Source organism: Ischnura elegans, chromosome 9 (genome assembly GCF_921293095.1).
Source record: "Ischnura elegans chromosome 9, ioIscEleg1.1, whole genome shotgun sequence".
In the NCBI taxonomy this organism is placed as follows: Eukaryota; Metazoa; Arthropoda; class Insecta; order Odonata; family Coenagrionidae; genus Ischnura; species Ischnura elegans.
The window spans coordinates 109,435,888-109,448,009 of record NC_060254.1 but is presented as its reverse complement, the minus strand read 5'-3'; the positions used below and the strand labels follow the sequence as shown (position 1 = coordinate 109,448,009).

Sequence of the window (12,122 nt, the reverse complement as noted above, 5' to 3'; positions counted from 1 at the left end):
TTAATGAGATTCCCTCCCTCACCAAGTGTTTCCCCCTGAACAAGTCAATGAGCCATAACTCAGTATGTAATGGCATCACTATAGCTCATGAAAAGTGGGCGGTGACAACTTTGGCATTTTTTATTTCAAAATACACGATGAAAGAATGGCTGGATGAGGAGGATTTTCTTTAAGCCATAACTTAGTGTACTTACCGCATCAAGTAAAAATGTTATTGGGTGGAATCAATAGAACATACCAGACTATGAAAATGTCATAATATTTTATTCAAGAGAAAGAATTGCCACAAATGCACTTTTCAGATCAGCGTATGAAATTCATTTGTCCATAATGAAACACCATATTAGATTGTAAGATACTGACTGAAGGAAGCTCAACTGATAGATATTTACTTAATGTACTCAGTACCATTTTTATTTCATTTCATTATGGACACTGGCAGTATTCGTTCATTTTTATAAATTTAGCTGTGTGAGATGTAACATGATGTGCTTAATATGAAATTATTTTCTTTATAGAAGGCTTATTTCTTCCATAGATAGACTGCATTTTTGCATATTGGCCTGATTCAATGGTTGCGATGACTGTGATAGTTGATTCAGTATAAATTTTGGTAGGGTTATATTTTTATTGTTATCATTTAATTATTAAGAACATATCAACTCTTGTACAAATGTATTATTGAGATGTCTAAAAGACATTTTCTATTTTTTTTTTCATAATCCAAAGGCTTAACCTTTCTAGTGAACTGTTTTGTTGAGCTAAAGAAGAACTTTCTGGGTGTTGATTTCCAGTTTGAAATCCGACCAGAGATGGTTTTCCATTGTTGCTCCTCTAGCAACAATTGATCAGTTATTCATTTTTTTAAATTTGCTACAGAACCAGTTTACAAATGTCACATCAAATCATAATAAATCGTAAAGAAACAGTTTTTAACAAATATTTATCCAAGGTGTTTCAGTTAATTTTGGACGCCATACATAATGGAGGGATTTGTGGTCCTCAGAAGAATTTTTCAACTTCTATGGTGACACACTTAAGTGGGATACACCCTCCTCCAGAATATGTTTATGGAAAAAGATACAAACTAATTATGGCAGAGTGTTTCACCATCATTTACTTTTGTTGTGCTTCAATCCTGGAAATGGATTTTTAAAGTTCATTGTTCATTGATTGCCATTCAGTAGCACAGGCGAAAGAAGTTATTCTGGAAGGCCTACCATTAAGTCTAAATTTTTTATCGAAGTACTTGAAGCCATTATTTTGGATTTAGTCTTCAAGGTAATCTAAGTACATTAACAAATAATGATCATTTATTTCATCAAAACCTTATGATTAAAAACTATTGAGTTATAATAGCAGTAGGAAGTTGACAATTTTTACCTCAAAAATCACCTATGTTTTCTTAATGTGGTGTCCACAAATTATCATATTGACTATTTATTATCTCAAAATATGCATCCTTGAAACATTGACTAAAATACCACTTTTAGATCCGCTAATAACTTTTTCTGGGTCCAGAATTACTCAACATTTACTACTCAGTTGGCAATCATTTTCGTGAGAAGTCTTAATGGTTTACACTTCAGAACTCCCATCCTCTTTAGTGAAGTTACTCTTATCACCTTGTCCATATTGCTAATGTCCTCGGAACAACCACATCTTCGGTGAAGGTTCATTAACACTTCATGTTTTTTTTCATTCAGCTCAAGCTCTCTTGTCTGCAAAATGTTCACTCTGCTAGGTGGTAAGGTACTCCTGGTTTACGCCTCCACATAAGGAATCCAAGCAGGAGACCCAAGCATGCACCAACAACACACGTTGAGAATCCTAATCCTACCATCGAGCCTGAAAAAAATCATCATAATTGGTTGTTAGCATTTAGTTCTGTCATTCCATGATCGGATATTACGTCAATGTATGCATCATACCAACCTGGTGATCTCACTCTTAAAATGGGAAAATTGAGGAGGGAGTTTGATGAATACTCTTGTGATTGGCATTGACATTAGGGAATCTAATTCCAGCCCTATTGGCCAAAACATGGGTGATGGTATACACAAATTAATTATGATGAACAGCAGTGAATTGGAAAACCAAGCGTCATGAACCACAGTGCTTGTTGGTGGTGTGTGTAAAATGCTAGCATAATGCATTACGTTCTTGAACTCTTTACATATCACTTTTATAGATGTAATCTAAGAGTGTAATCTATGTTTTATTTTTTAACTAGTTTTTTTAAATATTATATAAACTTATATATTGATGGAATATCTAATACATATTATTTTTTATTTTAATCGAGCCTTGAAAATGAAAGTAATGTTGACTATATGTGATCTATTAACTGAAGCTAATCATCCACGCTCCTAGATTATATTTATATATTAAAATATTAACTGTATAATTACAATTATGCTATGATCATTATCATCATCAGCCAACAATTTCCTAAGATTGGTTTGACGCAACTCTCCACTTCTCTCTCCTATCCGCTAACCTTTTTATAGCGACTTATTTCATCTCTTTTACAACCTTCATTACCTGTCCCATATAACTTATATTCGGGGCCGTCCCTTGCCTGTCTTCCCTTCCACCTGCCCTTCTACAATTGTTTTCATCATGCCTCAGAACGTGGCCAACTAAGTTGTCCAGTCTCCTGCTTCAGGTTTTTTTAAAGACTTCTCTTTTCTCCCACTCTTCTTAGCACTATGACTACTATTGCAACTTACTACAACTTTTCCTACCCTCCCTATGTCATTTGCCAAGATTCGGAAGTGTTCAGCAGACTATAGACTTTAAGTGCTGCTCTTTTCTCATAGCCCTTCTCGATGGTTTGATGATTAAATGTTTAATCTGTTTTTTAAAATCCTCCCCCTGGTTTGCCCCCCCCTCCCCCCCGAACGGAATTCCTGGCTACGCCCCTGACTTGGGGTCACACCTGTCCACCAATCATAGGAAGCATTAAATATAAGGAAGGGAGAATTCGAGATGTGTTATCTCTGATACTACTCGAATAAATTCCTAATCACCAATTAAATGATTGTCCATGCCAATATTTTAACCATCTTGCTTTTAATTGTTGTGAATTATTATATAAATACGTACAAAATAATGCATTGCATCAAAATTCCTTATTAATTTATTTTTCATTATATATTTTTTTAAGATTTTTCCCATGGTATCTCTAAGGTGTGCACAACTTGAACTTTTGGTGATAAATGGGCGAGTTTTTTCGTAAATTTTACCCTTACAATAAATGTTGAGTGAGTTTATATTACCATATGCATATTTATGATTACGATCGTACCCTTGGTCCTTCACCTTTCAAATACGGCGCTATGTTGGAAAAGTTTTTGTGTCAAATGTGTTATATTTATCCGTCTCAGATATTTGAGTAATTTCAATACTAATTTTTTAAATCCTATTTTTAGTTTTGAATAAATATCAGATCATATTGTGATCGTTACCTCGTAGACAACGGAATACCCTTTGACCTTGGCGGGCGCGCTGACTAAAGTTGGCGGGAGTTTGAAAAAAATCAGCGCATTTACATCTGTTCCGGCTGATGATTTTGTGCAATTTAAACGGAATATCGTTTTCAATTTATATTTATTGACTTATGACTGTGAATATGTTTTAAGTCAGGATTACATCATAATGTTGACTGCCGAATGTCATTTGCGAACTTGCCAATCGTGTGGCGTATGGAATGGCGCCGTATTCGGTCGTCATGAGTTGTGCGAGTTATCACTGCTTCAGGGGGGAAGGAATCACTTGTTAATAATTACATCTCGATTATTAGTACAGTTAATATCCTTTGTTGCACATATTTCCGTGGCATAGTTGTTTCAGCTTTATTTTTTACAGCTTACGTATCCAACTTCAACCGCTTGAGCTGTCCCAAATGGTCCCAACTTGACTGCCCCTCGTGGAATGAAGCGTCCGTAACTCGGCCCTTACGATGCAACCAAGGTCTAAGATTCAAGGTGTTTTGCTCTTTTTATGCCAGTTTCATCGCCAGCAAATGTTTTATTAGCTATGCAAGCAAAGTTGAGGTGCCCTATTCACGCCTCATTGCAACCATTCGATGTTTACCGACAGACAACATTTGGAGTAGAGGCTTCCATTTCCTTGTGCAGCTATTCCAATGCGCATTTAACTCTGTATTGGCATAAACACTATGCATTAAGGTCAGTGCTCTAAATGCATCATTCTCATTTGTGTTCATTTGACCTTTGTATGCTATGATCGCTGAGGAGAGTTAAAGAAAGTGATCTTGCGACCGTGTTTTCGTTGCATTGGTCTTCTTTCAGCGCTTTTCTATTTTTCAAGGTTCATTATTAATGTCATAGTGAACGTAATGTGAGTTGACGCTTTGCTTGAGATAAGAGCATCGCATCATATGACGATAACAGTTTCATATATAGTTTTTGTGGGTACCACTCGTCTTCTATTCTTGTCAATCTGAAATAGAGGATGTGTTACGATGGGCATTTGCATTGTGATTCTTGCCATCCAACTCGAAGGAAGCATCTTTGATTTTCAGAAGATTAGAGCAGTGATTTTCTGTTTTTAGACATGCCCGATCATCATATTTATATGTGAGAGCAGGGATAAAGTGGTTTACATCCATTAGTTAGTGAAATGGTTGATATTCCATTAAATGACAGTTATCTACATTTGCATCTGTGATGTTCTTCAACTGTCCAATCAGTCGTATCAATAGTAATTTGTGGTGACAACTGGGGGATTTCGTCTCAAATTGTTCTATCTCGTACTGAAATATCAACAGGAATTTCAAGGGAAAGTAGTGGTAGGTATGGAGTTTTTGAATATTGGAGGATGCCTCACTATTGTGCGTTCCTACCGCAATTGTGTTTGAAGTGCTATGTGATTAGTCCGTCTGATTGGGATATTACTTTTTTGTGGGTAAATATGGTACTTTTTAATAATGAAAGACACTTTGTTTCTTCCACAAGTTTATAAAAAATTATATTGACTGGTTTCGGCTATTACACCATTATCAAATACATTCAATGTGCTAAAGTGTCTTTCATTATTAATACCTACCCTTCCACCACGTACGTGCTTAAAGTTTCGATTTAATGGTTATTTTTCACAATTTTTTCGGGTGTTGCCCTGTTTCAACTTTAATTACATTATGTGATGTAGGTATCTACTGGCAAACATTCAAATATTCTCAGATATACTATTTGCAACATTTTCTGGTGTGTTAATATTTCCAGACTGATTTAGGCGACTCATTAATTGTGAATTTCACCATAATTCTTTTCAATAATTTACGGAAAGCCAAAAGTAAGAAGAAGGATGGTAACATTCGAGCACCACTGTACCCTCTTCATCTCCTGAGTATCCATGACTGCTCATTCCACTTGAGAGATAGATGTGAAACGATTTGAATTGGGTCAGTCAGTTTTATGCTTTTTGAATATCAAGTTTTATCAGTGATCATTGTGGATGTTTAACATTTCTTAATATCTTAACTCAGGCACTCCGGTGTTGATGTCAGAATAAATTTAAGATAACAATCATAGCAATGCCTGCTATCTTGTTCTCTTCATCCTCACATTTACAAGTGAACCTAAATTGTTACGAGTTAGTGCAAGCATGTTTGATTTCTTGTAAATGGGAGCTTTTGGATATCTTATGTTTAATTTGCCTTGAATAATTTCTTGGTATCTTAACACATTCAGCAGTCCAAGCCGAGATATGGAGCTCGTCAATTGATGTGCTCTGCCTCTGTACGTGATTATAATATCCACTTCTGAGTCTTAAGATCGTGTGTATGGCCTTCAGCAAGCTTTCCTCTTTCGACCCGTGTGCGCCTTTTGTAAATAGCAGTATTTGAACGGAAGTTATGGTGCGCTTCTCTATTTTTCTTTCTCATTTTATCGGCCAATTCTGACGATGTTCATGAAAATTGGGCCTGCATTGAAAGTGTTAAAGATCACGATGCTGTGAGTGAAAAGCTCAAAAGAGATTGGTTATAATTACCTGTCGTATAACTTGTTTGTAAGTACATGACTGGAGATGACCTTCTTCTTGTAAGAGGGTGGAATGCTTCTGGAGTTTTCACCAGTGATCCTGGTGCAATTTGAACCACCTTAAAAAGTAGAAAGCACATTATTCCGTGTGAATGCATCTATACGTACCAGAAAAAGATAGAACCAAGTCATTAACACCTACCCATTATTTCAACTTGAGATTAAAGTATAATTATTAGAAATTGATGTTTTCTTTTTATTATAAAAGCATGATCTTAATCTTGAGAAATAAATATATTTGTTCATTAATGAGATAAAGTCTGAAAAGATAAAGAAAAAATATGTTCTTTACTTTGGCTCAGAATAGGCTCACCTTTTGTCTCTGTGCTCCCAATGCTATGCGAAGTGGCACTTCATGGCGTCTTGTGATCCCTCGAAGCATTTGGAAAGCATCTGCGAGACTCAGCTGTGGGCGTGGCTGCTCGACTGGGCCTGTCACTCCTGGAGCCTCCAGGAGGACGAACCAAACGTGGGTCACTGGCCCCACTGCACCATCTTCGTCTCCTGTGTTTCCATGACTGCCCATTCCACTTGAGAGCTAGGAGTGAAACGATTTGTTGGGTAGGTCAGTTGTACGCTTTTTGAATCGTATCAGAGATCATGGTGGGTTTTTAACATTTACAAATATCTTATCCCTATTATTTTCTGTGCCTCTATCGACAGGGAATCCCTTGAAACTAAGCAAGATATTTGGTGATTCATTGGATTGGGAAAAATCTGGAATGTGACTTAAAATTCATGATTAGGCTTGTTGACCATTTTTTTATTACTGTCGATTATGATAGACTTGAAAAATGAAAGAGACCTTTATGTTTCTTTTATGATCGAAAGCCTACTTCTCAAGTTTATATTCTTGTGATGGATAGCTGGTAGGGAAGCTGATTTTGAATGCATTTTATCCCTTAATGGTGAGATTCAAATGCCCTGTCTGCTATGGCAATACAAATATCTTCTGAGATGGGTTTGCAATAGCCATGAAAATGAGATTTAGTAGTGTCATTTTGTGGCAACTATTAATTCGTGGTTTTTCTCTTGAGTTGAAATAATTTATTTTTTCTTGGACTGAATTTTTGTGAATAGATAACTAGTTTCAAGGTTTTAGAACTGTACAACTTAGGTTTCTGGTAATTATGTAATCTTCATTGTGTGTGCTGTTTACCTAAATCATCAACCATAGCTTATAATCATTTTTCAGACTTGCTGGACAAGGATAGATATCTGTCAAATGTAAATGGATCAAATATAAATACATATCCCCTCTTTTACTGCAATATGAAACTTAAGCCACTCTTCCCTTACCATCTTCTCTGCAGGAACAATACTTATACATAGTGAATACCCTCATCATGATCAGTCGGCTAGGCAAAGATTGGTCCACCAGGAACTTAGTCGATAAAACCATTCAAAGCTCCTGAAATAATAAGATTTACTTCCCCTATTACCTGTTTCTTTACTTCATCGATATTTTCTTGGACATCTCTCACCTCATCTTTATAGTTACAGAGCGTATGTTGGCATACAAAACCTGCTCCAATACTCTGAGCATAGCTTTGGTCTCGATTTTATTCTTTATGCATTATCCTTTAATATATGTATTTTGGAAGAAACTTTTTATATGCTTTCCAGTGCTCTTTTAGAGCATTATCCCAAGTGTGGCATTACTCTTTACAGTTCTCGAGTGTATTATCCTGTAGCTTTCTCTCTTTAATTCCCCTTCTTTGGACTATTTCATTTTATGGATTTCCAGTACGTATAGATCCATTCTTGACATTTCCCCCTTAACCCTTACGCTACTAATGATAATAAATATGCGGCAGGACGTTTCTTGACCCAGGAGACAAAAGCCGAAAATTTTTGTTGGAGATTTTACAACATAGGCAAACGAATGCTGAAAATATACGTTTCCTTACTTCTCCCCCTTTAATGATGGTCACGGGTTCGCGAAGTCTTAGTTTCGGGACCAAACAAAGGGTGGCTTAGGCCGTACCCTCGAAATCTGGGAGCAGTTACCCCATGTCTTATATCAGCCCTCTTTGTGGTAATAAGGGACCGCAGTCATACAATTGTTCATTCAGTTTTCAGTTTTTGTTGAAGTAATTATTTGTTCCTTTCTCAAAAAATATAAACTAAAAATTCTTTGTCTTTTGAGCAGCATTTACAATTTTTGAACGAAATTCTACGATAAATATTAACTTATATGTATCTCGATTTCAGTATAAAAATCAACATGGAAATTGTTGATTCAATAGATCCATTAATATAGACAGTAGAGCTTCATTCAAAATTTGACAGATCTCAGAATAAAACGAGGAATTCTATTCAAAGTCTCCAATTTACGTGCAAGCAACAATTATCCTCACAGCTAATTCATATAAGCAAAGCATGATTGACCGCTGCTGCTGGTAGGGTTGTGAACCGCAAAAGGAGGGAGACCAACTACCCTCGGAGTCGAAGATAATACTGAGTCCCCGTTGGGAGGGGTCGAAAAAGGTTGGAGCTAAGAGTGTGTGATTATCTGCGAGACCCTTCTTCACGAAAGTCCTGCAAAAATGCTCCATACAGAGGGGACGGAAGAGTCTCTTGGAGCTCAGTACAGCAGTCATGCTAAGGAGAGAACTCCACCATCTCTAAAAGGTTAAAGTTCTCTGGTCAAACATAGGTTTGAAGCAGTCACACATTCGGTGTTCGCATCTTCAAAAGTTTATTACATTTGCATGATGTACTCTCTCTTTTAGTACCTGCCCTGAGATATAAATGGAGCCTGGTTTACCACTGAAATATTTTGCTCAAGAGAATTCCATTATGTCTGATAGTAAATAGTTGAGTAGAGTAACTGTGATACCTCAGGATAATAATGCTGTGCTTCCCCTTGACTTCCACATCTTGATTCTACTGCCATTGAAGTACCTAAATGTTACCTCGCCTGTACTGATATGATTGTCACTATTAAGACTATAGGGTAGTTTCTTTCATCAAAGAAAACGAAAGGCATTGATTGCGATTCGTTACCCACCATTAGCGTATTCATAATACTAAACTAAATTATTTGGTTTTAGAAATCCCAGTTTAGACAAATGGCAATGGTCAATTTTAACTGCATTTGAAAAAGGCCAGATTGGTGCCCATGCGATGACACTCCACGTGACGTCACAGGGACCTAGTTTCTATACGAGTAGATAGGAGCTTTACATTGTCTGAGATTACCAATGAGGCATATGACTTCAAGGAGAGGCACAGGCTTCAAGGAAACATCTCTTAATAATCACCTATTAAAACTGCCTATTGTCGGAAAGTTTCCTTCGTTTGATAAGGCATTAATAATCCTTAAACAATAAAAAGTTATGGTACTTTTTCACACCATTTATTCAAGACAATCGTCCCGGAGGCGACATCATCAGGTACAGAAATCGTTAGTTTGTTGTTGTTTATCTGGTTGCTATTACGCGTTGGTAGGGGAGGGTTGCGACGAAACCAGCCGTCTTGAATATATCGTGTGAAAAAGTACCAAAACTTTTTATTGTTAACAATGGATTTTCACAAAGTTAAGCCTGAAAAAATCGAGTTTATTAATAATCTTTATTTAAGCCAAGCGCTACCAGCTAGCAGGGTGCTCTGCTACCTGCTAGCAGTCTGCGCCTCCCCCCAAGGTAACCTCACACGCCGACAGCTGGAACCAGGAATACGTCGCACGGGCTTTTCCCATCATTCCTACTTAGCCATCGCGTTTTCGCGCGCTTGAAAATTTTCACTTTTCATTTAATCGCGAAAAATAGATATCGTCATTAAAAAAGCTAAAAGCGTGAAATTCGTACTCCATAAGTAATAATCTTTTGATTTAGGCAATAAAAAAATAATAGGGAACCACCCTATTGTGGTCTCCACGTACACTGATATGAAGAAATTCAGGCGCTCTCTCTCTTCTGGGTAAAGGGAAGCATATTTGTTGGTGGCCCGCCTTACCTAGGGGTTGACCAAATCCACTTCATTATATCATTCCTTTTTCTCGATAGTCTCTTTTTTGATAAGTACGCTTGCTTATTTTTTGGCTAACAGCTTTAAGCTTAACCATTAGCCCTGTCTTGCACCTTGGGTGACTCCCCAATCCTCTTTATATCTATTGGCTACCTTAATTTGTGCTTTTGAAGATGAACATATTAAAAATGAGTTGGTTGTCCCACCAACTGAAGCCTCAAAGTTGTAAACCTTGAGGTTAATATTTTAGAAAGTTTCAGGAATTATCATTGTAATGCTTGCATTATAATTTTCATGCATCATAATATGGCAAGACATGTGGTGATGGTGACACTGATACTTAAAATCCATTGTCAATGACTCCTACCAATGCTTGGAACTGGCATTCATTTTAGAAGAATTGCATAATTATCCTTTTACATTTCTTACGGCATAACTACGATACCTTTCTGATGTATGTCTGGAAATATTTTAATTGGTGTAGCTTGATAACTATGACATTCTGACTCAATGTTCTTTGGATAAAGAATTCTTAATCTTGCTTCATCGGCCACTTCCTGCACTAAAGTAATGAACTTAAGTTGTTAATCATGTTGTTTTCATCTATTTTGTGTGTGCTGAAAAATATCATATTACCGTTAATTGGCTGACACGCAGGGGAGTAACTCCAGCTATGCCTGCTATAGCTCTTCTCAAGGATTCTCTTGCAGATTCCATGCTGTATTGCACCAAATCTTCATATTTCACTGAAAAGAGGATTAAGTCATTCTTAATATCAGAGTCATTAGTGTGATATCAATAGCTGTTGCATTAAATTTTATCATTATACATTATTTAAGGATTCATGTTTGTTTTTTTTTTTGCAAAAATGTCAGTCATTACTTATATCAATGGTGACCAATGGTCTAGTATGCATTTAGTTGGTCTTAGAGAAATCTGTGTAATTTTGTTATGACTTTCCAGCATCATGGACAGTTGATATTGTTAAATCAAAGAATATGATTGGATTATTCATTTTTTCCAGTGAAATACAGGCGTCTGTGGATATGCCAATATTTCTGTTAAAATCTTACTCGTCTCATACTTGCTATTAGTGTGATTTGTGTTCTGTGGAGTACACAGAACACAAAAAGGTCACTCTCTCAGCAATACTACACTATACCTCTTGAGTGACTTACCTAATAGAGAAAGCCTCAGAAATAGGCGATTGATTCGATCCAGGCAGGGTGCTACATCAAAGTGGGACCATCCCGGACGTCCTGTTTTGTAGGCAACATAATGTGTTGTGGCAACTTCAGAGAACGTCCAAGAATTTTCCTGCAAATCGAGCAACAGCAAAATCAGCTAATTACCAAAAATTGCTAACTAGAGCTGTCTGCTTACTCATAGTGGGTAGATACGTGTTTGGTATTTTTTAGCATATGTATTTATGCATAATGTCCTTATCAAAATTAAGTAATGTGGTTGTCCGGAGTAAACTTTGGTAATTTTGTTGTTTGTTGTGAAACGGCATTGTAGCTCTCGTAAAGAAGATTAATCATAAGACAAGTCCCATGTAAATATATGTAATGTATAAATGTCATTTTGGCTCCCTGAAACATGAGCTTTAGAGTGAATCCCAGTGCTCAGACATTCATTTTTCTTTTGATAGAAAAGAGTGTATTTGCACGAATCACGATTAATGCAATTCTTAGATGACACCCTTTTTTTTGGAACTTCACTTGGGTAGAAGTTTAATTTTGAAATATATTTACCTTATATCTCCGAACATAGTCCTCTTATGTTTTTCCCAAAATTTGTGGAAGAGAAGTGTTATGTTGGGCCATATCATGGCCTCATTTAATAATGTAGTTTTAGAGGAAGCAATGCCTACATTGGAGTGCAAGTACTTGAGTAAATAATAAGCATCACTATCAAGGTGTAAATTATGGCCTAGTGGACGTAATGTGAAGGGAGAAGGGTGAAATTTTAAAGTCTTGCATTGCCTTGCAAAACTTAAAATTTTGAAACCTTTTCTGGTGTGGATATTGCATTACTTACTATTCACGATTTGTATGGATTTGCACGTTTTCTCTTTAATAT

The 12,122-nt window shown here is 36.5% G+C and overlaps 1 protein-coding gene across 1 annotated transcript in view; it reads right to left on the bottom strand.

Annotated features, from left to right (window-relative positions):
* Nucleotides 1-245: 245 nt before the first annotated feature.
* LOC124165035 overlaps nt 246-12,122 on the bottom strand; it is a 138,684-nt gene continuing 126,807 nt past the window's right edge. The window contains exons 10-14 of the mRNA XM_046542273.1: nt 11,219-11,357; nt 10,677-10,786; nt 6,382-6,606; nt 6,019-6,127; nt 246-1,848 (exon numbers count right to left, since the gene is read on the bottom strand). Coding sequence (XP_046398229.1) covers nt 1,733-1,848; nt 6,019-6,127; nt 6,382-6,606; nt 10,677-10,786; nt 11,219-11,357 — 699 coding nt within the window. The 3' untranslated portion in view covers nt 246-1,732. The remainder of the gene's footprint in view (nt 1,849-6,018; nt 6,128-6,381; nt 6,607-10,676; nt 10,787-11,218; nt 11,358-12,122) is intronic.